Source organism: Vicugna pacos, chromosome 5, assembly GCF_048564905.1.
Source record: "Vicugna pacos chromosome 5, VicPac4, whole genome shotgun sequence".
NCBI classification, from domain to species: domain Eukaryota; kingdom Metazoa; phylum Chordata; class Mammalia; order Artiodactyla; family Camelidae; genus Vicugna; species Vicugna pacos.
In genome coordinates this window covers 52,623,754-52,651,347 of record NC_132991.1, presented here as the reverse complement: position 1 = coordinate 52,651,347, position 27,594 = coordinate 52,623,754, and the positions used below count along the sequence as shown (strand labels likewise).

The 27,594-nt window shown below is 36.9% G+C and overlaps 1 protein-coding gene across 1 annotated transcript in view; it reads right to left on the bottom strand.

The window, feature by feature from the left end:
- Positions 1–27,594, bottom strand: part of PPP1R1C (protein phosphatase 1 regulatory inhibitor subunit 1C) — a 106,655-nt gene that overhangs the window by 40,127 nt on the left and 38,934 nt on the right. Inside the window, exons 3-4 of the mRNA XM_072961263.1 lie at positions 9,265–9,302; positions 7,015–7,075 (exon numbers count right to left, since the gene is read on the bottom strand). Of these exons, the coding sequence (XP_072817364.1) occupies positions 7,015–7,075; positions 9,265–9,302 (99 nt within the window). The remainder of the gene's footprint in view (positions 1–7,014; positions 7,076–9,264; positions 9,303–27,594) is intronic.

Sequence of the window (27,594 nt, the reverse complement as noted above, 5' to 3'; positions counted from 1 at the left end):
AACTGCAGTGGGCATCACCTCCATTTTACCGGGGACAGAAGAGAGCCGGATCAGAAATCACTGACTTGCTGATGTTGAACAGTTAGTAAGTGGTGTCACTGAGGTTTGAAAAACGATTGCTTGTCCCACAAAGTGCATGCCCTTTCATGTTGGGTCCCATTAAATTATGATGATCAAGCTTGCCTGATTTGAAGATTACCCTTCAGTTAATATTACATGGTGCATCTTGACCACTGTCACCTACCCTCCTCCAAAATCTGCTTTAGCCTTTTTTATGGGGCCAGTTTGATATACTCCCTCCTGGGTTATTTCCATATTTGGATGTATTGCTTTATTATGAAAAGAAGCTAAATTGAGATAAAATATCAAGGTCACAACCATCCTTGGAGAAGAAAAAATGTAGGAGTTCGAATGCTGTAAGCATTCAAAGACAACCTATTGGACATATCAGAAGAACAGTCTCTAGACACTGAAGTCGCTTAAATTTTTTTTAAAGAAATTATAAAGAATGAGAGGAAGAAGGTGGTTTTCAGAAGTCCATGAAAAATCTGACTTGCTATGCATTAAGAATGGTAATGTGATACTAACAGGCCTGCTATACAAAGCTGATTTTCAGTCAGCTTTGTTTCAGGTTCAGATTTCCTTTTAAATCAATAGCCCTTGCTTTGCTGTCTTCAGCTGAAGGCATTTGCCTTCCAGTAAAACACACACATACAAAATGGGGGTGGAAATGAGTCAGTCATTTCCTGCCCCAAGATTCAAACCTACATTGCTTTTCTGAAAACACGATTCAGGCCATCCAACAATAATTTAATTGGCTGTTCTGTAAATTACAGGGCTGACCACCATAGAAACACCAGAGAAGTCACATGGGTATTCAGTAGTCAGCTATCATTTCTCTGATAATCTTCAGAACTTTCTGCTTATATAATTACAGAGCACTGTCTCACACAGGGTAGTGGAGAAGTAAGTCTGTTTTCTGTGCAAACTTCAACTTGTCATTTTTATGCATAATATACCTTATAAATTTATGACTCATCTATACAGATGAAGACATGTGGTCAGCACACCATATCTGAAATACAACAGTGTATCTAGTGAGAATGTTCATAATATCCCCTGTTTTTAAGGGATAGAATCCTGACGTAAAAAGTCTATTTGATAACTGGTTGAATGGTGGTCTTCAGGGGGACCAGTGTCAACTGGAGGGAGATATGTGTGCTGCAGGGTTCCTCTCTGCCCTGTTCTGTTTGATATGTTTATTACAGATACGGATAAAAATACCAGAGATAAGGTTATCTAATCTGTGTGTGACACACAATTGAGATAATAGAGAATAGAACAGATGATGGAATCATGATAGAAAATATGCCATGTTCATGTGACAGCCTGACTCTTACAAGAGAGAACTCAATTGGGATTACAGCACTGTCTTGGTTTTTGGTTACAAAAAGATGTGATTTTAAAATGAGGAATGCATTGTAAATAATGTGGCTTAAAAGCAAGACATGGAAGTCTTGAAAGTTCTGAATTTATGGTAAGCTCACTATCTGTCACCAGTGGATACAGCTGCCAGAAAAAGCTGATAAAACTTGGGGTTGCCGTAATAGAATTAAGTTATCTGGGATGAAGACAGTAACAGGCATAACTGAAGTTTCTGCTGTGTCCTGGATGGACCACACCTTAAATATAAGTTGATTTTGAGTGATGCACTTCTAAAATGATAGAGACAACATGAAGCCTATTAGGAGATCAAGAATGAATGTGAAAGGACGGCCATAAATGACACTGTAATGTTTTAACCTGGAAAGAGAGAAATTAGGGGTGAGGCAAGGACCCGAAGCTGTCTTGAGATACTCAGATAATTGTCATTTTAAAATTTATCACAAATAGCAACAAGGTATAGAACAAGTATCCAGAGATACAAATTTCAATAAAGAAAAGATCTTTCTAACAGAGCAGAGAGAAGGTAATACCCTAAGGAAATGATTCATTCCCTAACACTGCTGTTGGGTCCATTTTTAAAAATTATTTAAAAGTTTATGTATAACCACTGCTTATGTCTCAAGGATGATGTTAAGCCCTGCAGATCAGGTAATGAACAAAAGAGACACTATCACTCCTGCAGTGTTGATCGCTTCTGGTCTAGTTGGAGAGACAGACACTAAATAATTGAACATTGTGACTTCTCGCAATGCAAGAACTACAGAAAATGTATAACTATCAGTAGAGAGTTAATAGCTATAGGTAATTTAGAATGGAGGGTTAGAGAAAGCTCCTTTCAGGATCTGACCTTTAAGAACAGGGCTTGAACAGTAAGGAGGATGTAGCCAAATGAAGAATGAGGACAAGGAGGCAAGTGGGAACAGCCTAGATGAAGAAGGTATGCAAGCTCTTTCAGGAAGGAGCTTGGTGCATTTAGAAGCTGGCAGAATTCCAGTGTGTCCAGGACCTCGTGGGTGAGGGGACAAGAGGTGGATTGGAGCCATAGGGCAGTACGCTTTCTAAATTTTGCTCTGGAATAGGAATTTGATCTAAGGGCAATGAGGAGCTCTTGAAGAGTTTTAACCAAGGAATTGGCATGATCACTTCTGGGTTTTAAAAAGTTCACTTTGGCCACAGTATAAAAAACAGATGGAAGTAGGAGAAGAGGAGAGAGACTGGATGGAGCGTAACCAGTTACATCCTGGCAGAGATGATTGTGACTTGAATTATGGAGGTGGCATTGGAGATAGAAGAGGGGAAGGTGGGAGGGATAGTAGTGGGGTGCAATCCACAAGACCTGGTGCTCAACTAACAGAGTGAAGGAGAGGGAGAAGGTCACTGGAGATGCCCAGAACTTAGGAACAAGCACCCAGGCAGAGGAAAGGTTCACTTCCTGAGAAAGACAACAGTGCAGGTCAGATTACTTTGGTATGGAGATTAAAAGGCCAGTCCTGAACATGCTAATTTTAATCGCATGATCTTTGATCTCTGTGAGATAGTGACCTATGACATAAGAAAAACATGTTCGATAGCTGATTGGATATCTGGAGTCTGGTCAGTCTTTAGACTTGCTACAGCAGAATCATCTGGAATTTTTAATTATCTGGCTACAACCCAGGTTTAAAATATTAGAATCCTCAAGAAAACATAGCCCATTTAATACCTTGAGGTTAAATGCAATAGAAAAAAGGGAAGTGATGTCTGATGCATCAGTAGATAGTTGCACTAGTTAACCTTTAAGCTCCTTGACAACGTTGAGTGACTATGATGTTATGACTAGAAAGATGACGAGACCAGGAACTAAATCTGTTACTACTTTCTAAGAGTAAATGTGCTGGACAAGCCATGAAACATCTCTAAAGGAAGACAGCTATTTCCAGACTTCTATTTACATTGCCAAGCTTGTGTCATACGATGCTGTCACCTTGGCCAGGAACTAATTGACGGAGGAACCAGACCTAGTCAGAGGCAACCATCTATTGGTTCCAGTGGTCCCTGAGATGACCTTTCTTAGGAATCCAGCCAAATTGATGCATCATTCTGGATGGTCACTGATTTTCCAAATCAGATCTTCTCTTTAATTAGAGGGGAGGGGAGTGGAAAAAGTAACACTAGAAAAACATATAGATAAGTAGGAACATAAGAGTTAAGGGACAATTGAGCAGAGGGAGAAGCAGAGAGAAACAGAAGCAGAGTCAGAAGTATGACAATTAGTAGAAAAAGGTTTAAGAAACATCTTCTTCCAAACAGATGACAGTATGGCTGGATTCCCCAGTTCATTACAGTTCATTTATTCAGGTATTTCTTGAGCACCTATTGTGTGTATCTGTTTTAGGTGGAAGGAATACCAAATGAATAAAACTGTTGTCTTGGACACCTTACTCTAGGTACATAATGATGAATGCTATGGAAAAAAATAAGGTGGTGTTGTAAGGACATTGATAGGGATGGTAGGAGAGCAATTATCAGGAAAGGAAGACCTCTCTGAGGAGGGAACATCAGCTGAGCCAACGTTGAGGCCACTGGGTACAGAGCGTTCCAAGCAGAGAAAATGGGAAGTGCAAATGCTCTGATATGGAAGTGTGATGGAGATGTTTGTGAACAGTGAAAAGGTCCATGACGTTGAACCCCAATGAACAAAGGCTGGAGCAAAAGGAGATGAGGTCAGAGAGGGAGGCCAGCACAGCTCATTCAGGGACTTGTGAGCTGTGATTGGATTATTCATGTTATCCTGACCAGCACAGCTCATTCAGGGACTTGTGAGCTGTGATTGGAATATTCATGTTATCCTGAATGCAACAGGAAGTTTGTGAGGATTTTGATCAGGGGGATGGCATGATCCTGTTTGTAGGTTAGAGGAATTACTCTGGTTTGTGTGTGGAGACTAGACTGTGGAGGGTCAAGAGCAGAAGCAGGAGACCATTTCAGGAGGCTATTTCAGCTGCTCAGGCAAGAAAAAATGGTGGCTCACACAGGTAGCAGCAGTGGAAAATACGGAAAGTGGTGAAGGGGTGCATCTTGAGGTTAGAGCTAACAAGAGAAGATGACGAGTGGGGTCAAGGAGAGCAGTCAAGGATTATGCAAAGATTTTTGTTCTCAACATCTGAACATAACTTATTGAGATGGGGAAAGCCCCCCAAAAAAGCCAATGAGTTTGGTTTTGGATATATTAAATATGAGAAGCCTCAATGAATGTCATTCATTCATTCAAGTGAAAAAAATCGGTAGCTAGTTAGAGACAGGGGCTGAAGTTCAAGAGCTGTGTGAGGGCTGCAGGTGTGAGCTGGGAGGTCATCAGCACATCAGTCCTAACAGCGTGCCTGGTAAAATGGCTCCCTCTGCTCTATTTCTTCCCTCCTCCCCACCCCTGCATCTTCATTTAAACCTTCATCACAAGAGGTAACCTGGACATGTCCCTGTTTCCTGAAATCTGGTGGAGCCATAAATACCATAGCAACTGAAAGGGGGAAAAATTAGTGACTGGAGGAGATAGGAGACCAGTCTGTCTAGGCATTAATTGGGGTGACACAGTTGAGATGCAGCATCTCTCTCCTGCCACTTTGGCCTCTGTATCCAGTAACTCCTCACAACCTATACGAGAGAAGCAGGAAGGAGTCTGGTTAGTTTTTTTGTTTTGTTTTGTTTTGTTTTGCTTACTAACCAGTTACTCATTGGTTCATTCATGAAACCCTAGTTGGCCATTTGGTCAGAGAGATTTCTTTTGAAACTATTAATCACATCCAGTGCTGCTTTGCTTCTCTTAACAAACTTTTTTACACTCAATAATTGCATGTTCCACTGCAATTGCATGTTCCAGAGCAATTGTATTATTGATTTTGCATTTCAATAACTTTTCCTTTCTAATTCATCTTTTTTATGATTGAAGCTTCACAATATACCATATGTTACCACTGCTTAATTTTGTCCTGAAATATTTATTTCTAGCTCTAAAGGACAGGTATACTGAATAAAACATGTGGATTTAGTGGCCCTCTCTCTCTTATCAGCAGCAGGAGACTTTCCTAAGTATTTACTGGTTATAAATGAGGACCTGAGTGGTTTGTAATTGTACCCCAATAGCCTCATGAAAGAATTACTGGCTTTCTCAAGCCTTTAACTCATGACCAGAAATGATTATCATTGAATGACCATCTTGAAGGGCTCAACAGTAGTGAGGTTATGTGTAAAAAAATGTACAATTTGACTAACTTCCCTAAATGTTAGGATCCCACATTCTAATGATATTTGAGAGCTAAATATAATAAAAATCATGAACCCTTGGGGCCTTGACTTTAAGATTTTCCTTTAAAAATAATACTATTATTCTCTGAGGACATGAGAACAGTCTTACTTTATTTAGTTAAGCTAACCCAAAATAGAACAGAGGAAATCATTAAATGAGTGGACATACATCCTTCATTGGGGCCCATTCATGCCAAAATTGACGTGTCTTAAAAGTACATGATGACTTACAATAGGGAAAGTGTCTTCAAAACCATTACAATGATCTTGAGAGAGGGAGGCCTGATGGTCTCCATAATTACCCTGGAATGAACTACACTGCTGATGACTGCATTATTTACTGCTGTCTGATGAACAAGCAAACTTGGTATTTTATCGCTGCAGAGGAAGGAAGTTTAGAGAAAGTAGCTATTAATGTGTCCATTTATATCCCACCTCCCTGAAAAAGCCTCAGATCTAGAGAGAATACAGAGTGGAAAATTTCACTCCCAATTTAGACATCTCTCCAATCTCCAGAGGAAGCTGCTCAGCTGGCCTCTCCTGTAGTTGAAACGGAGCAGGACGACTGCACAACGAGCCACTGGGCCAACAGCCTACATGCCAGACTGGAACATGAGATACTGGATTGCACACACTCTGCACCGTGTCAGGAACAGTGTTGTGTGAGAAATAAAAGAAGCCTTCCCTAGAAGTGGTGTTGGTCAGAATTCTGATACACTTGGATGTTCTTTTAGCAGTGCTAATTTGGGGGAGGGTTAGGGGAATTCTGGGAAAATGCTGGACTCTGAGCTAGCATTCTTAGTTGTTGTTTCAACAGCTGTTACATGTACAGCTAATAGCTGTTTGATTGGGTTTCACAGAGATGCTCCTGACACAGGCCAGTGAAGCAACACTTTCTATTATATCTGCCTGAAATTCAAGATATACTTTGCCTAAGCCAAGGGAAGAAAATGATAATCATCTGCCAACATTGACAAGAGTAATCAGGGATTCTGGAAAAAAAAATCTCTTCAAGGAAAACATATGAGAGAGGGTAAAAGAAAACTTTTGTCATTATTTTGGAAAATCTGAATTTCCAGATTGAGATATCTCTAGCTGTCCCTTCTTCAACCACCAATTTCACTCTTGGTGAGGCATCAAATAACATCTCTTAACAGAAAGTCACATTACCAAGTTGTAGCGCTGAATCTAGATGTAGCTTATAAGCAAGTACATGGCACTGGAGAACAGATGGGCTGCTGGCGAATTCAACACTCACAACATCCCAAAACAGTACCTGGACAGTACCTTTCATGGCGGGTGGTGTGTACACGCTCTGCTTCCTTTGCTTAGGGGAGGCATTCTGTGACTGAATAGAGAGAAAGAAGTGAAAGTCTTATATTTGGGGAAAAAAAAAAGTACAATGTCATCAGCCCTTTGAGGGAAAGAAACACTGCCGTGTGCTTTCTGATTTCTCCCTGTCATGAAACAGACTCTAATCAATGAGAAATCATACACATGTTCACTGATATCACAGTCTTATTTGATATATGAAGCTATAGGGTCTATTTGATCATAAAACTTCATCCACTGCAGTTTTGAAATTATTCTTTTTACTTTCTCACCAGTAACAGTGTACTTTAAAAAGAAAGAGAAAAAGTGATAGGACTAATCCTTTCCATTTTAGAGAAAAGCATAAATGTCAGAACAAAATATACTCCGAAAGTTATGTCCATGGTGTAATTATAGCTGTTCATAGGGTTGTTAATGGTTCTGGAAGGCTAATGAGAGTCCTTGGGAAGTAAGACCAGTCTATACCCCTATGGAATTAAGATGTTCAATCTAGTATTTCCATTTGCTTGGAATTACAATGTTGAGATAATATTCTTTTATACGTTCAACAGATCTTTCCTAATAAAACTGCTATTTAACACTCTTCTGTGACAGCACATTGGGACAGGATTAATATATTGAGGAAGAAATGTTTTGCATTAAAATGATAAAAATTGAAACACAGGAACATTTTTCAGGGTCAAACTACAAATAATAAGATGATCTCCCTCTCTCTTATCTCTGTCTCCCAAGGATGGATGGATGAATAGATAGACAGACAGGCAGGCAGATAGACATATAGATATGTATATATGCATAAAGCATTATTTATTATAATAAATTATATATATGTGGTTTATACCTCAATCAGATTATGTCAAAGACTCCTTTTTAATAGTATGCCTATTTACATTTCATTGTGGCAAAGGCAGGGGTTTTAGTGTTTGGAGCAAGTATTTTTGATTTGAAAAGTTCAAGTATAGTTAGAAGATACTTTTTGAGGACTGTTATAGGTTTTCCATGCATATCAGAACGAACATAATAAGCAGAGTCTGAAAAAAACTAGAAACTGTTTCATCAAGTTGTAAATAGACCTTGAGGCATCTTTACTCATACATAAAAAGTTGAATTGCCTTCAAAGGTATCATCAAGATGATGTTTAACTGATGCAAAAACAATCTATTAAAAAGTAAAAAACTCAGCCAAATAGTTACCAAGTTTGTATCAACCAAAGGAAATGGTACAAGCAAATTTCTCCAGAAGAGTGTTCTGGTACTAGCCCACTATGCACAAGTGCAGTCAGGGCAACTCCGAGTTAATGCAAATGTGTGGTTGGCTGATACTGCTGTTGTACTTCTCCTGTATTCAGTCATGTCTGGTTAATTTTGAGAATCATTCACCTCCAGAATGTCTTCTATATTTCCATACACAGATTCAAAGATCAAGTAGAAAATTAATTCTATGGAAAAATTTGTTTAGTAACAGTGGTAAAACTTATTAAGTAATAAAAACTATATTTATGTAAGAGTTTAGTTTTCAAAGCATTTCACATTTACAATCTCACTAAATTTTTAGAAAAATCTTGAGAGATACTTTCTGATATTTTGTTCTTTCTCCATCATCCACTGAGTGCTGCTGTATGCCTACTCGTGTGGCCGTGGGAACAGACGATTAAGTCTGCATGAGTCCTCTTCAATATTTGTTCCATTTCTGGGTGCAAGTTTGCTCATCATCTTGTAGTCTATGTATCCTATATTATCAGCTCCCTGGCCTCCCCTGGCACCTGTTTTCAATCTGCACACCTACATGTGTATGTGTATGTGGAGACTCTGGGCTCAGGGGTATGTGGTAGGCTTCACACAAGAAGACCCTTAAGAGCTGCCTGTCCCCCACTTTCTTGTTCCATGATTCCAACACTGGCTGTCCCTATTGGTCATAAACAACCAGTCACTAAATTGAAAGGATCACTATAATATCTTGCCTCTAGAATCAAGAGTGTATTTCAGAAGTTTCTTCAGGGATTGGTATTTCATAGGTAGAGAATCAAGGATAATAGAGGCAGAGATTAAATGACATCATTTTACTGTTTGTTCCATCAGGAAAAGCCAGCTAAATAGTTTTTACAATGCAGTTATGTTAATAATCATATTTTATATGACAGCAAATCAAACTGGTTGTGTTTTTAATTGATTTTGATACATTTATACAAAATATAAGAAAACTTACTTCTGCTTGTGTGTTGGTCACCTTCTTGTCATCTATCTCTGCAAGAGAAGTAGGTATCATTTATTAGAAAGGCAATATTTTTCCCTACAATATGCATAATAACATTTTGAATAACACAGATCAAAGTGATTCAATAATTGCCTTATGCTTATGCAATATACATAGCTTAGTCTAGAGACTGAGATGCAAGCGAGAGGCAGAAAGAGGTGGTTTCTTTCTGAGATGACTCTCTCCCAAAGGTCAAAAGAGGCAATAAAGAAAGCATCCCTCCTGAAACCCAAATGGCCCACCTTCCAGCAGTCTAGAAAGAGGCCAGGGGAAGGACTCTTAGAGCAACGGCGAGCGTCATCAACCTCACAGTGCTAAGGCATAAACAATCTCCTCCTCTCATGAATTTTGCTGTAGCCTCTGTCAGTTTTCCTCAAGCTTGCCACCAAGCAGAACAAATCTGCTTTTCCACTCAGCCGAATCACTGACTCTAAGAGAGGCAGCAGCCTCTCTACATGCACCTGGAAAGAAATCAGTTACTTTGTCAGAAATATGTCCTATGACAGTTCTGGGGCAACTTCCACATAGTCCGTACAGAAAAGAATTGTGAGGAAGGGGATAGAGGAGGAAGAGGGGCTCACGTCCTCCCCTTCCACAGACGGGGGGTGGTGGGGGGGGAACGCTGTGGGCTGGGCCTCTTCCCTTCCTCCTCACCTACTTTGCATGGTGTTTGCCTCTTGTCTCCTAGACCCAGTTGCCCTTTCCTGTCTCTTAGGTTAGTCCCAAAGCTGAGAGACTGATGCCAAGGTTTAAAAACTGAACGAGGCATTCGTCAAAGAATATCTAAAAGCTAATGTAATTACAGGTTTGGTTTGTAACTCCACATTTTGTTCCCTATGTAATTTAAGAGACTAATGAAATTTAAAGAATTATTAGTTTATGTTTTGGGGCACACAGTGTATAAGGATGTAATTTTGTGGTATCTGTAACCAAAAGGGATGGGGAGAGAGCTGTAAAAAGCAGAGTCTTTGTATGTTATTGAAGTTAAACCAGTATAAATTCAAATTAAAATGTTATAACTCTAGGGTTTTGAATGTAATCTCCAGAGTAACTGCAAAGAAAACAGCTGTAGAATGTACACATAGGGAAATGAGAAAGAAATTTAAACAATTCACTACAAGAAAATCAATGAAACACAATAGAAAACAGGAATGCAGGAAATGAGAAACAAAAAAGCTATGAGGCAAATAGAAAACAAATACCAAAACAAAGGAGGAAGTCTTTCCTTATTAATAACTATTGTAAATGTAAATAGATTTTAAATCTCCAGAAGGCTAAGATTAGCAAAATGGATAAGAATACATGATCCAACTATGTGCTGTCTACCAGAGACTCTTTAGATCCAAGCTCGAGTCCCAGAAAGCCAATGGTTTAGCTCCAGTCCAATTCTGAAGGCCCCCAAGCCAGGCCTCTAGCTTGCAGATGACAGATTATGGGACTTCTCAGCTTCTGTATTCACGTGGGTCAACCCCTCATAATAAATCTCTTTCTATATATTCTATTGGCTCTGTTTCTCTGGAGAACCCTGAGTAATATGGGCATCAAAAACAAGGAAAGTCTGAGAAACTGTCACAGTCAGGAAGAGCCTAAGGAGACATAATAACTAAATATAATGAAGTATCCTGGATGAGACCCTAGAACCAAAAAAGGGCACTGGGTAAGAACTAGGGAACTCTGAATAAACGATGAACTTCAGTTAATAATAATATATCAGTATCAATAATAATATAGCAATCAATATCATATCAATTAATTGTAAAAATGTTATACTTTAATGACTAATGTAAAATGTTAATAATAGGGGAAACTCTTCAATTTTTCCATAAATCTAACACTCTTCTAAAAAAAACTATCAATAAAACCTTAAGCAAAAGGAAAAAAAAGTACTAACCACAAACAAAAATTACCCCATGAAAATATTTTTGTTATTCCTGGCAGGATTCTGTATGTGATATGAAGAACACTGGAGAGTCATTATTAGAAAGTAGATAGTGTAACTGAAAAGAAGTTCATGGAAAAAAATATAATTTAAAATATGTCACATGGGGCCAGTTAAAGAGGGACAAAAAGGTAGGAATTAAGGATATGAAGAGAAGATTTTAAACTTCAATTAAAGTTGTCAAAAGCTGATACAAGATATGTTAGTGGAAAAAATGAGAAGTGAAATGATTTCCAAACAAGTCCAATGATAATGAGAGCTCTTCACTTTGATTTACTTATTGATTAGAGAAGAAACAAAGTATTAAAAAAAAAAACAGTGGCAGCACCTTTTAAATTATACTCCCAGCTTGCTGCTTTTGGGTGTTTGTTCCTCCTACCCATAATGCTCCTTTCCTTAAACCAAATATCACAGTCCCTCATAGTTCTGTTCAAATGGCTCCTCCTCTGGGAAATCTTTCCCAATTCATGCCTCCCCTATTCCCAACTGAGAGTCATCTTCCTCCACCCAAAACTCACAGCACTTTCTCTATGCCTGTATCATAGTATCCATCATTATATACCCTATCCTGTGGTCATCAAATTTCACATATTCTTTGATAGATGTCAGCCTCAGACAATAACTAAAACCATGGAAATAACATGATTTACTCAGGATATTGACTGCTGAAGAGCACTGACCCATATATAAAATGCTTTGTAAGGAGAGATCTAATTTCATAGAATAAAACCAAAAGATAGAGACTTTTTATGAATTTAGTTAACAGGATCACTTGAGTCTTTATTTTAGGCATTTATTTTGGAAATGTGAGGGAAAACATCAGTTTAAAGGAAACTGGAGTCCTTCCAGTAAAAAGTGTTGTAAGTTCATGCTTTGAAGACTCCTCTGCTCAAAAGCAATAGCAATGACAAATTAAATTTAAAAAGAGATGACTAAAATGATGCAGTCACAGTTCAAAATTAGTCAAACATCTCTACGAACCATAGATATAAGAACAGAAAAATACAATAAGCAGGTAAGAAACCATGGGCTTGAAAGACTTTAGATCCAGAAGGAGACATAGACAGCTCAAAGTTCTTACCTCTGAGAGAAGAGATTGACTTCATGTGAAGTTAAGGAACAAAAGCTAGCCTTGGAGAAAGCAGACAACTTGAGACAAGCTACCTTGGAGTCAGTGACTGTATCTGCTCTATTTCTAATTTCACCATGGAACAGGAGTCCTGAGGTCCAAATTAAGAATGAGTCCAGATTAAAAGTTTGTAGTGTTGAATGGGGAAAGACTCAAGAACATTAACAAGGAAAGGTGAGCACAGAGTGGAGAAACTTTTCACTCATGATGAATTGAAAATTAAAATCTCAAAACAAGGGAAGAAAAGAATATTTAAGAATGACCGCCAATGATACAAATGAATGTATTTACAAAACAGAAATAGACTCACAAAGAAAACAAACTTATGGTTACCAAAGGGGAAGGTGGAGAGGGATAAATTAGGAATTTGAGATTAATAGATACATACTACTATATATAAAATAGATAAACAACAAGGACCTACTGTGTAACACAGGGAACTATGTTTAATATCTTGCAATAACCTATAATAGAAAAGAATCTGAAAAAAATGTATATTTACACACAGATATACTTGAATCACTTTGCTGTATACCTGAAACATTGTAAATCAACTATACTTCAAATAAAATAAACACTATATTTTAAAAAAAAAAGAATGATTGTTGGAAAAGCAATTGGAAGATGAATTCCCTTCAGATGAAAACTTCAGCGCAATCTAAAAATGTCTTTAAAACAAATATATTTAATACCCACAAAGAGAGAAAGAAGAAAGTGTATTCATTTTTTAAATTAAAAATTAGCTAAGCTGAAACAAGAACAGATGGATATAAAAGAAAGAATTAGAAATATAAATTTTGTCACGGAATAAAAAACTCAGCAAAGGTAAAACTCTCTAGACTAGCAAGAATAACTTAAAAACCTTGGGCTTTATACATAAAATAAACATAAGGAGACTAAAATGCAGAAGAAAGAAAGCAGACCAGCTAGGGACTTCAGACCTAAGGAACAGCACAAAAGCAAGTTCCCTAGGTTTCCATTTGACTCATGTCTTGCATTAGAGGCTGCAGAAGCTGGCAATCCAGAAAGCTAACAGTAACAGACCAAAAACAAAGAAGCTCCCCAAAAGCCTACTTTTTCTAACCAAAGAACCAGGAAAGGGACACCTACTTTCTAAAAGACTGAAAACTTTAAGACATTAATTGCTCTTCTTCCCATCTATTTGAGAAAGCCAAAAGAGAAGGTGGCATTTTCACAACCACCTAGTTGTGCTGAGGCAGCCTGAGAGAAACAACACCTTACAATAGGGAAAAGCAACTTGATAACAGTACTTTTCAGTCAGAAACCATGAAATCCAGAAGAAAGTGGCACATTTTTTAAAGTAGTGAACAAAACTGTCAAGTCTGTGATTCCATAATCAGTGAAGCTAGGCTTTTAAGAGTCAAAGTGAAACAAAGACAACCTCAGATGAAGGGAAACTATAAGAATTTGTCACCAGTAAACCTATCCTAAAAGAAAGGCTTAAGGTATTTCTTTATTCAAAAGGGAAGTGATTTAAAAAGGAATCTTGGAACATCAGGTCAGAAGAATGATGGAAAGAGAAAAAATATTGGTAAATAACAGACTACTTCTCCTCTTGAATTTTCTACATTCTGTCTGACAGTTGATACAAAAATTTTAACATTGCATGGTATTGTCCTCAGTGTATATAGAGAAATACTTAAGAAAATCACATTGTGAATGAGAGAAAGAAGGGACTTAAAGAGAAATAAGGTTTCTATACTTCACTCAAACTGATAAAATGTTGGCACTAGGAGACTGTGATAAATCAAATCATGTATATGTAGTAGAGCAATCACTAAGAAATTTGTACAGAGATACACAAAAATAGTATAGATAAATCAAAATAGAATTATAAAAAATGTTCACATGAACTGCAGGATGATAGAAACAAGAAAACAGAAACAAACAAAAAGAGAGATCAGAAAACAAAAACCAAGCCCTAACTTATGAATAATTACATTACATGTAAGTGACCTGTATCCGCTGATTAAAAGACAGAGATCAGCATGGTGGATAAAAAATTCAAAATGACCTAATTATACACAAGAGCAATATGTGGAGTGAAAAAAATTAATCTCAAAAAGACACATGTTGTATAATTCAGTTTATATAATACTCTTAAATGACAAAATTATAGAGATGGAGAACAGATTAGTGGTTGCCAGGGACTGGGGATTATGGGAGAGAGAGCTGTGAGCATAAGGCAGTAGCAAGAAGAAGATCTTTATGGTCATGGAATCAGTCTGTTTCCTGATTGCAGAGGTGGGAATCCATGCAAGATAAAATGGTGTAGAACTATAAACATAGGCTGCGCTAATACCAATTTAGTGATTTTATTATTGTACTATAGTTAGATAAGATGTACTATGGGGGAAACTGAGTAAAGGGAAACCTGTATTGCATGATTCCAAAATAACCTCTATTTCTTCCCTATTCTAATTTTTTGGAAAGTATCAGAAAGGGAAACATTACATTTTATTTAGGATTCAAACTTATGACTTTATTTTTTCCATTTCACTCATTTGGGAGCTGTTCTCATTAGTTGACAGAAACTTTGTCTATTTTAGTCATCTGTCAACAAATTATAATCATATATGCTTGTTACATTATCATGTACTCATTTCATGTTATGGAAAATATTAGAACACATTTTTTTAAAAACTTTGTATTTTGTGATTTTAGTTAATTTCACACCAAAAAACCAAACAGAAATACTAATCCCAAAATGCAGTGATCAATTTCTTTTCTCAGTTTGCAGAATGGTAGGTTGAAGCAGCAAAATGACTCCTTGCTTGTTGCTGCAATGATATCACATTTGTCTATTGATGTGAGGGGAGTGTCCGAGGACAAAGCAGTGTGGCCAATCATAAACCAGTTCGGTAGAGTTCACTACAGTAGGATTGACTTTCACCAAACTCCCATCATTGTGTGTGATGGCATATCACACATAAGAAACCAGCTTGATTATTTCATGTATCAAGGCATTCCTTTGACATTATCCAAACATTGCTATTAGCTGATAGGGTTAGAGCCAAGTATGTCTGGTCCAACAAGAGGAAGGAAATTGAGATTTCCCAGTTTTTTCTTTTCTTTCTGTGACAGAGACTGTAGGTTTGTTTTCCTTGATACTTGTTTTATCTGACCACTTTGGCATGGATCCAAGACTCTGGCCACCTAAAACACATGCAAAATGCTATAATAAATATCATGTTTAATTGTTTTTGTGGTCAGTGGCACTCATCTGAATCAACTTGTCCACTCTATCATTTAAATGCTGTGTGATAAACAGTTTACATAACTTTTCTTCCTTGTAGCAATTGCCATAAAAAGAAAAAAAACCTGTGATTTAATCACCACAGGAAGTTTAGGAATGAAGACTGGAAGAGCCTCTTCTAAATGCCTCTTTGCCATCTATATTAAGGTCTCTATTGGATTGTCTCTATAGAAATACTTGAGACAGTTCCCCACTTCCTTCAAGCTCTAACTAGTACATATTAAAGCCTACTTAAGAAAATAATGAGAAAGCCAAGTGAAAGAAATTTTAAACTCTAGGAAATTTTTGTGTGTGGAACACCTATATTCTAGTTAACCAACATGCTAAGCTACTACTAAACTCTTGGCTCATTTTTATATGGCACATTGACTCCTTATGTTACAATTAACAAAAACCTGAATGAAAACGGATTCAAGGCTTCTTAATTTCCTGCCAAATAGGTTTTTTACTGTGTGTGTAATTAAGCATTTAATTCACTGACTTCTATAATTTTAATGTTATTAATAACTGAAAAAGGTATTGTGTCCATCCAATATTAAGCAATCTAAGACAGTGCCTCTGCAGAGAGATCCTTTTCTCAAGGCACGGATTGCAAGACAAATGCTGGAAAAATAGATCAGATTAATTTCCTGAATTACCTTGGACTATTAAAAATAAAGCTAAAATTTTAATTTATACTGCTAAAATTTTTGTTGGAGTTCCATTTAATACCTTTTATATCAAGTTTATCATTAAAAATCATCCATCTATAATTGATGTTTTGTAATCTTTTAAAAATATCAGAAAATATACAGTGTGAATTATTGTGTTGTCACATTTTTAAGTAGTTTTATAAAATATCAACCATCCATCTCCACTAAACCTAAAACACCTCATAGATGCCTTTATATTAAAAATCAAATAGTTTAAATATATTCCAAGTGGGAATAAATATAAAGAGACCATTATTTAGCTAGCAACATTCACTCCTATATGCTAGACAAAGTTTTGATTAAAAAAATATTTTCTAAGTGCTTCCTAAGGCAGTGAGATTCATCTGATATAGCTGTGAGAATTCCACATACTTTCACAGCAAAGTTTGAATTGGAGAAAAGAGGCCATGTAAGTTTATGAGGCATGGTGACAAAATAATAATTAATTGACTGACTTTTTTAATGCCCATCAATGGAAATATTGCAACTGTTGTGATATTTAGTTATCAAGAAAACCCAGGACTGACCCTTATGACTATTTCCATTTTCCCCTATGTAGCTCTGCACTGAAAAAGTCCCTTGTCAAACCACAAAATTCCAGTTGCCACAGTTAGTATTACTAGAGGTTGATTCTTCACCTCTTCACCTCCCTTAATCTACTAGCAAGAAAGTAAGCACTACAAGATCACAGCCTTTACACACCAGGCAGCATTTAAATTACTCTTCCTTCCTTCAGGAGACACTGTTAACACATTTTGCACAAAAAACATTAATGATGTTGCAAGTAAGTCTCAGTCATGTGCATATCCTTTCCCATTTCTTTTTCTATCCTGTTGAACTAGTACTTGAAACAAATGCTACATCTTTCTGTCAATTTCCTCAGTAAAATGTGCAGTACTCAGACAAGTGTAGCTTTCTTTTCACAACTAACCTGTGTGTTTTGCTGGCTTATGAAAGGCTCAGCTATGGTTTTGTTTTTGTTTAAAAGCAGAACGTACTCCCTTCTCTGTGGGAAGCTTCTCTGAAACATTCAGAGAGAATGTTTTTGATTTCCTTCTTTTTAAAGTTAGTCAAGAGAAAATGTTAAGATTACTGTAGTCCAGTTTGGTTTAAATTGCAGTCAAATGTGTTCTGGGACTCATATTCTAGGAAAGGAATGTAAAGCCAAATTGATAAATGAAGTAGAAAAAATTTTTCAACATTCAAATGCTTTTCTTTTAAATCTTCTCTCAGCTTTGCAGTTGTTTTTCACTCTGCTTTGTTGTAAAACATATATATATATATATATATATATATATATATATATATATATATATATATATATATATATATATATATACTGGTTTATGAATGACAGATGGCCAGATATGACTAAGTGCCATACTAGTATTTATTTTGGCAAAGGTCTGGAAAGAATAAAGTAATTTAAAATGACCATGGGATTAATGCGTGCCCGAGTATGACACTAGGAACAGAGAACCGGGCAAGGATGGCACCTGAGCAGGCAGTCCCAGTGCTGTTAGGAGTTAACACAAGCACCAGCACAGGCTTGCAGAGTCAGTAGTGGGTGGTAGGGGCAGCAATTTTGTATCCAAAAGACCGAACTGAAACATCGTTCAGCAGATGGAATGGGATTCTGAGAGGCAATTCAATCCTAAAGACCAGAGTTAGGATTTCAAGGTACAGTACAGGCTGGCAGAGTCATATGAGTAGGTGGTGAAGATCAGCTTTCATGAAACCAAGCATTAAGACCAGGCACACAGCCACAGAGAGCCTGGGCTGTGAGAAAACAGTTACCAAAAGACTGACTGGGTAGAAATTACATGGGATAGACACAGAGCTAGGAAAGAAAACAGGGGAAAAGAAAAATTGCTTTAATATTAAATGTGAGGTTTTGCTTGGGGTAGTATGAACCAATTCAGGGCAAGCCAATGAGATCACTTACCAGAACTAGAAAAGCAAGATAAATTACAGAAGGCACCGAGCCTTGCAGAAGCAAAGAGAACTGCAGAGATCAGAGATGTTTCAGAGTGAGAAGCTGACAAGTCATATTTGGTCCATGGCAAAGTGACAGAAAATCCAGAGGAGATTTTGGCAACTATGTGGGAACAGAGTAACAAAACTGAAGATTTGAGGCGCTTCAAACACACAACTTGTCCTCCCGTTAAAACAGAGAAATTTTGAAGCTACATAGCGTAGATGAAATAAGTCATTCAAAAACCTCTTCAATGCAGAACATAAATTCCAAAAAGACTTGCAGACTCTCTATTGAAAGGACTAGAAACAACACAAAATACAGGTAAACTGAGTCATACCAAAACTAAAATCTGGCCTCACCCCTGCATAGTTTATGATTGGATTAGATTGAGTGATCAGTCCTCTAGTCTATCTGCCTAGCAGAGAGAAAGCTAAATTCTTTGAACACTTTAAAAAAATATTTTTAAACATCTTAGAGTCCCTAAAGTTTCTTAAACACCAACGTCCAGTATTCAATAAAAATTACTATGTACATGAAGACAGGACAACTAACCAAGAGAAGATAAAATAGAAGCCAACTCACAGGTGATTCAGATAAAGTTAGCATTCAAAGACTGATTCGTATGTTCAGTTAAAAATAGAGGAAGCAAAATAGATTAAAAGATAAATACTTTTAACAGAAAAATAGAATCCATGAAAAGAAACAACTTCATGAATTTCAACAGACAAGCTCTCAATTTTTTTCCCCACTCTCTGTTATTTGAGTCCTTATACAATCTTTTCCTCTTGAGTGTGGGCTGGACCTAGAGACTCACTTCTTCTTTCTTCTTTTCTTTTAAATTGAAGTATAGTTGATTTACAACGTTGTGTTAATTTCTGGTGTACAGCATAGTGATTCAGTTTTTTATATATATATATATGTATGTATATATATATATATATTCAGTTTTATTTATGTTTCTTTTCATATTCTTTTTCATTATAGGTTATTACAAGACACTGAATATAGTTCCCTGTGCTATGCAGTAGGACTTTGTTGTTTATTTATTTTGTATATAGTAGTTTGTATCTGCAAATCCCAAACTGCTAATTTACCCCTCACCCCCTCTTTCTCCTTTGGTAACCTTAAGTATGTTTTCTATATCTGTGAGTCTCTTTCTGTTTTATGAATAAGTTCATCTGTGTCTTTTTTTTTTTTAGATTTCACATGAAAGTGATATCATATGATGTTTGTGACAAGATGTCAATTTAAAAATCCAATGGATTGTTTTAGATCTAGCAGAAGATGCAAATAAATTAATGAACTAGGAGACAGGTCAGTAGAATTATCCAAACTGAAGTACACAGAGAAAAATTTTTAAATGAATGGAAAAAAACAACAGAATAACCGACATTTGAGACAGAGTCAAAATGTGTAAAATAAGGGTAATTGGAGTCTCAAAAGTAGAAGAGGGAGAGAATGGAAAAGATAATGGCCAAGAATTTAAAAATGAAAAACAAAACAAAACAAAAAAACTATGACGCTGATTCAAGAAGCTTAAAAACCCCAACAGAAATGGAGTGGGAGGGAGGGAAGGAGAAATAGCAAAGAAAAAGAAAAATTATGTGTTGGCATATGACAGCAAAACTTCTGAAGGCCAAAGACAAAAGAGAAAATCTTAAAAACAGCTGATGGGGAATAAAGTCTTTAAAAAGCAATAATAAGATGAACTAAAACAACAAAACAGTAGACTACAGAAGATAACATTTAAAGTACTGTCAACCCAGAATTGTATATGCAGTGAAGTTATCCTCCCAAAGTGAAGATGAGATATCAAATCATCCCTGCTCTAAGATACAGGGTTTTTGTTTTTTAAATATATGTCTTTCTTTGGGTCAAAACTGAAGTAGTAAATCTCCTTGTCTAAACTCTAATTATAAAATATTGAAAATCTAAAATTTTTCTAATTTCCCTTTGAATGTAATTATGGCAATACGATTCCTGAAATATTTCTGAAAAGTAAGTGTTGTATCTTTATTTGCATAACACCACTAAGAACACTCAGCACATCTTTCAGTTATATGCCCCACCCCTGTCTGATAAATGGGCTTATCTACCTTGGCAGAAAACTGAGATACTACTCTAAGTATATTTATATTTATATCAGGTTTCTTTTCAATTTTTTATGGCACTACTTTGTGGGAAAAAGTTAATTTTGTTCCCCAGAGGAGAAGCGACAGAGAAAAGCAATTTATAGTCCTCTTTTTGAGATGCTCTAGAGATTTCATCACAAGGACAATGGTGCCACATTTGACATTCTCAGAAGGAATTTACCATCAGATCTCTGAAAACAGCAGTGAAATCTGAATTATCACATGTCGGCTGCTTCTCTATGCTTGTATCTAACATGGTTGGAGGTAGAATATCTTTTTCCCAGAGACCCTTGGATCACAGCTATTGATGAGATCATCCATAGTTGAACAATACAGGGAGGGGCAGAGTCAAGGATAAAAATTCCATAAAGGCTTTAGATTTTACTAGTTCAAGAACAACCACTGACCCACAAGCCTTCAGAACTGAATAAGAGTAAATCAAATACAAATGAGAGAAATTTCTATGCATAGCTCAGTTCTTCCTTTTGCATGTAAATTTGTCATTTTCCTGTGGTTTTAGCATTCTAGCATAGAATTAGCCAGTTTAAAGTGCCAGAGAAATCTCTCAGGTATTTCTTACATACAGTAGGGGACTAGAATACTCACGGTTTCTTTTTAGTAGGGCTATGCAAAGTCTAAGACCGCTGGGGTAAAGCCTCTCTTTCTGACTTATTATCAAACTCTTCACTTTCCAAAATGAGCTCTATTCACAAGTCTTCTTGCCAAAAACCTGCTGGGCTCTGTTGGAGGCCTACAATTTGAGGCTGAGTTAAGCCACCAGGCAGTGGTTTCAGCTGTGTTTTCCTTTGAGTTGTTCGATTTAGTCAAAACTGAGGCCCAAATTAAAACCACCAGAGCAGTGAACTTATATGCACTGGAGAGGGAATGTGTATGATACAGGGAAAGAAGCAAACAGTAGGAGCAGTTTCACTCTGCTGTGCCAAGATTCACACAGCTGTATCTTCCTTTTGATATTATTTATAGCTTTCTACTCTTACTTGAGGGAAGTAGAGACATAACCTCATTACCAGATAGACTTTTATCTCTCAGAGACCCCCACAAAATGGTTCATTTTAGGGGCAGCCTATAAGAACCAGATACAAAGTACTGTATATGCAAACAGTGAAGGAGATGTCAAGGAAAACACAAGATGGATCTCACTGGTTTGTTAAGAAGGAACCCTCAACCAATAACTGTCTTGTGATAGAAATTAGAAATATTCCAAACTACCTTTATGCTTTTATTTCATGATTTCTGCTGCCACTTCCAAACACAGTAAAAGAAGAACAGAAAATCAGATCATTTAAAACCTCAAACCTCTGCTTTTCATTAGTATTCTCAATTTTTATAAACTTAGTTTCTCTTATAAAACATCTTTTATCCCACCACAGAACCGGTTTATGTGAGTGCCAAAGAACTGTTGCATCATCTTATCAGTTGTAATTTTCAGTCTTTGGTAAAGTTTGCCTTCCTGTATGGAGTTTGGATTTCCCACATTTGCTCCAGGAAAATAAATTGATTTGCTGAATGCATGGGTTATCTGTGGGGATGACATCCCTTTAAACAGCCACACTTACTCTAGTAATTCTAATTTTTTTAAACTCTATCTATTTTTCATACAATTACCTAGGGAATTGACTATACATCATACTTTTTACATCAGTTTTATAGGTTTATTTTAAAATAATTGTATGTTTCAGGTCATGAGGACAACAAGTGAAGTAGTTATTTAACAACCACTTATTATCTTCTCAACAGTGAGCTGTATGTCATTTTGACCTAATAAACCTAATTCCTTTGATAGTGTATAAATAATTTCAGTTTTAACCCATTTAAAACACTAAAATTTCACTATTCTATCACATAGGATACCACAAATTTATTCATAGCAGAGTCCCCAGATTAAGTCCCATAACGGGGTGCCTTATAGGTCAGAGAAGGGGAAATGATTGAGGTGAATATGAGAAAATTATTCAGAGATTAATCATTGGAATGGTGATGATAGGGAATTTTGAGAAAACCTACTTTAGAGATAGGTCTGAGAGGCACTGGTGTGAGAATAGAGTTAGCTGCTTACCAAAATTTGTGATACTTGATACTCTTTCCACTCCTTGGAATGCTTTCTCTTTTTTCACTGGCTTCTAACATTGACATGGACTTGTTAAGTCTGATTTGCAACTTGCATCAGTCAGAGTAAATGGAATAGTTTCCATTACTAAAAAAGATAATGGAGTATAAAGGAAAACTTCTAAAATGTTTATATCTTGCCAATTTAATTACTTGACATGATTGTTCAACCTGAAAATATGATCAGTGTATTTCTAATTTGAATTAGTAGTTCATAATTTTTGAAGACCAGTTTTGGGGGCTACAGTTCATACATAAAAACTAGGAAGCAAAGCTATCTTTAAAACTTTGTTTAAGTGTATTCTTATGAAGCCAAAGATAAGTAGACATTTGACTATTTGGGAGCTTCTGAACATTGATCAAACTGCTAAACTAAAGAATTTCTTGTGTAGGTCAGATTCCTGTTTCTTAATCATGTTACTTGAGATCTTCATTGAAAAAAATTTTTTCAAACTGTGCATTTTTGCATTTTTGACTGTGTAGACATACCATTGTGAATTTCAAACTAATTTTATTTGAGTAACACTATTATGACCAAGCTATTGTGAAAAATGGCATAAAGTGACAGTCTCCTTTTAACCAGAATTCTCTGTAACTAGAGGCCATATTCCCTTTTCTTAGCTGTAGATGAAAAGTATATTCCTAAAGGTCACAAGTTGTCTACACATTGAAAACATGTAAGTCCCAACAAACATGTGGTAATATTTTCATGCCTTAATCAACTGACAGTATCCCGTCATCGAGGGTAAATATGTTTTTGTTAGTCATGGAAAGAAAGGTCAGTTGAACTTTAAAAATCCTACCCCACTTTGCATAACTTTCTGTAGACTCAAAAAATACAGAAGTCAGCTTTTTTTAGACCACCTATAAACATTTACCTGACATCCTAAGACATATTTCTCAAAACAATGATGCTTTATGTATTCAGTTTTAAAGAGTGAAAGATTAAATATCTCTGAAATTGAGTACTCTTTCCAACTCTTAGTATTTTATCTGTCCCAGAAATCTTAACCTTGATGCAGTTTCTTAATTTTCTTGTCTCAAACATAATTTACTTGAGGGTTTTACAGTGTGTTCTAAAAAGCCATTATTATTTATAGTTGGGATTTAGAAGAACTATTAAAGGACAAAGTACTGTAATTAGATACTCATTTAATGTGTTTAGCACCGAGTTCAGATAGGAAGACAGAAAAAAAAAATTGTGCGTGTGTACATAAACAGGGAAAATAGCTTTATATTTGTGTAAGACTTATTAAAACATTTTTCCTATGAATGATGATACAAGAGGAAAGTTAAATGGAAACACATACTTAAATGCAGTTTATCAGTTAGCACCTATCTCTGTTTCCTATGAAAGGCTGTCCCCGTGGATCTAAAATACATCCCATATTTTAACAATGATTTGTTGCATTTATAGTATGTGTTGGGAATCCTGCTAGGAACTGGGATTTAACCCTCCTAGAGAGTTTAAAATCTATTGAAAGAGACTGACAGGTAAAGAAACAACTTCAGTAAAGTGTGATAGGTAAGGGCTGAAATAGACAAAACAAAAGGTGTGGTAGGGGAAAAAAACAAACAACAACAACAACTTAGCCCTGGCTAAGCCAGAAAGGCTTCCTGGAAGAAAGGACTTTAAGCTGACATGGTCTAGTAAAGGTAAGTGGGACAGGAAAGTTGATGGGACAAGGAAACTGGATGGGGTAGGACTGGGGAGAACAGACTTTAATCAGAAGAAACAGCTTGTGGAAATATCTCTGAGGTGAGAGAGAAGATGACTGTTTTTTTAGAAATTAAAAAAAAACACTCAAATATTTGGACAGTGGAATGCTAGGGGTGAATCCAGAGAGAAGAGGTTGAAGATTTAAGAAATTGGATAATTTAGGCCTTTGTAACTACACTGAGAAGTTTTGACTTTATTCTAAAAGTGATGGGAAGCCACCAAAGGGTTTTAAGCAGAAAGAGACATGATCAGCTGTCCCTTGTAGAAAGCTCATTCTGACAGTTCTGTGGAGAATGGGTTAGGGGAAGCCATCCTAAGTGGAGTCAGTTCGGTTAGGGAGGGAATGCTCCAATTCTGGTGATGGAAAATGATGATTTGAACCAGATTAGAGAGACGGTTAAAGGAAAGAATGGACTGGCCTTGGAGGATGACTGGAAGGAGGAGAGGAATGACGAAGAAGGAAATGGGAGTCAAAGATTATATTCAGTTTCTGTGTCATAACTTGAGTACTTAAGGCATTGTTGATTTTGAAGTACATGCTGACCAAGTGGGAAGATTTCGAAAACAGTCATTCTCAGAAGTGAAAGGATTGCTGAAGATACGGGTCTTGAAAGTCATCAACATCCAGGTGATCAGTGATGCCATGGGACAGGATTAAAATGCTCAGGAAGAACATGATGAACTAAAAGAAGCAGAGGGCTTAGGTGAGAACCCCGAGTAATAGCAACAGCTACGGGATACACTGAGGCAGAGAAGCCTGTAAGGAGACAAGGGTGTAGCCAAGGGGTAGATGGGGAAACTTCATTGGTTACCTATGTGATTTAAGTCATTCTTCAGAGCAGGCATGAATTTGTCCTGAGTCATCCATTCCACACTTAAACAAGTGGCTCATGTGTAAACTCCTTACACATGGCTTGCTGTCTAGGTTGATTATTTGCATTACACCACAGCTGGGCATATATGTAGTAAAAAGAGATATTGTATAGAACTTTCTCCTCTCCCACTGCCAATGTTTTATGTTTGATTTCAACATGAATGGCATTGTAGCAGATAAATCAGATAAGTCAGATATTCTTTTGCTTGTTTACTGCTTATTTTGATTTAAAAACCAGTATCTTTGAGGAGATTCAGAACAACATCCATATTTCAGACTTTCTGAGCAGATTTGGCAGGAGTTTGGGGATATCATAAGACTCCTTGGAAATCAGTTCTTGTAAAATAAAATGTTGGTGGTTTAAAAAAAAATTCAGGAACAGATGGATCAAATTTATTTCCACATACATGAATTTAAATATGAAGTGGTTGACCAAATGCATTTTGCACTCATCTAAATATAACTATGAATAGTGAATTGAAAAAAATGCTGATTTGTGTGTTCTCTTATTCTTCTAATATTTGGCCACCATCCTTTACTAGTCAAGTTTTTTTGCGGGTGAAGGGATTTCTCTGGTGCCTCACTGTTTGGAGTTACATACTCAATTTTAAGGTTAAAAGGAAAGTTTTAAAATAAATATTCTTGTTAAATTTTTTAAGCAGATGCTTCAGATATCTGGTGTCTCATCCCATCAGCCCATTGATAGCTGCAGTAAACAGTTCCCAGAAAACTCAGATTCACTTCTAGCTGACTGAACCTGTATTTTTCTCCTATATCCTCCTAAAACTAATGTCTGTCATCTTCTTCAGTGCTTTTCCATGTGACTTGGTTTCCATAACCCATGTTATCCTGTTTGTTCTCATCATGTGATGCCCCCTCTTAAAAGCTGGTGTGCAAAACTAACCACAAGAATACAGATCAAGGCACAAGACATTATAATTGTGTTGTTGTAGCAAAGGACTATAATGCTCTTGTTCTCTGCATCCCACCTGCATTATTGTGATTTGTAGGAAAAAATATATATTTGGTTATCTGAATTTGGCCTTCATCCACAATTTCTGGATTACAGCTCCCCAAACCTTTGGAATTTCCTGAGATAAGAGCAATGGGATAATACTTGGACTCTTGCCCTTAGTTCCTGAAAACACTTCAGGGAAGGTGCCTTTTGGATCCCACCCAACGGTGGGGGCTGGTTGCCAAGAGAACCAACCATATGATTAGAGGGCTGGAACATTCAGTCTCACCTCCTGATTTCAAGGAAAGGTGAGAGGGACCTGAGGTTGAATCAACACAATTGGCCAATAATTTGGTCGATCATGACTATAATGGCCCTCCATAAAAACCCCAAAGGACAGCTTTTTGGCCTCTTTTTCTTCCGTATTGGGAAACCAGAATGTTTCCATGTGCCATTGCCCTGGGCTTTAAGCTCCATGAGGACAGAAGCTCCTTAGTTCAGGACCTTGCCTTGTGTATCTCTCCATCTGGCTATTGATTTGCATCCTTTAATATCCTTTTGTAATAAATTGGTAACCTAGTGGGTAAATGGGTTTTCCTGAGTTCTGTGAACTGTTCTAGCAAATTAATCACACCTGAGGAGGGAGTCCTCCGACCCCCCCCCCCCCCCAGTTTGTAGTTAGTCAGTTAGTAGCACAGGTAACAACATGAGCTAGCAACTAGCATGTGAAATGAAGGGTGGTCTTGTAGGACTGATCACTTAACCTGTGAAATCTGATGGCATCTCCAGGTAGATAATGTTAGAACTGAATTGAATTCTCAGACGCCATGCTGGTGTCCTGAGACTTGTTTGTTGGTGCAGGGAAGCTTCCGTGAACCCACATTGCAGTTGGGTCCAGGAACCCTTTCCACCACCTCAAAAAGAAATTCCACAATTATCTTTCCTCTTCACCCTATGGCATTTTCTGGCTCTAGGAGAACCAACTGCAGGTGGAGTTAGTCTTCCTAGGGGACAGTTTGCCACCAGTGGGGGAGTGAAGACAATGGATAAAAGTTCTAGTTGCTTATTCTTCAGGTGGGTAGCTCTAGAAAGGCTGTCTGTGTGCTTCTCAGGAGATCCCAACACAAGCTTCCATTCCACAGCAATGACCTCGACAGTAAGTGTTTTTCCTTTTTCCTTATTCCTTGTGTCACTTATTCTTACTTTCCGATAAAGTACTTCCATCCCAATCCTTTTCTCAGGCTCTGCATTTTAAAGAATCCAAACTAAAATATAAGTTGCTTATATTTAGCATTGTATCTGTGACATGGAATAGTATATACTTGGACTTAACTGCACAAAGATCAAGAAGCATTCATTCCTAATTTTTTATTGGGATATCACCAAATTTGTAGAAAACATTATAACTTTTTATTCTGGTTCAGCAGTTCCTTTTCAGTGAATACAACTACATAGTCCA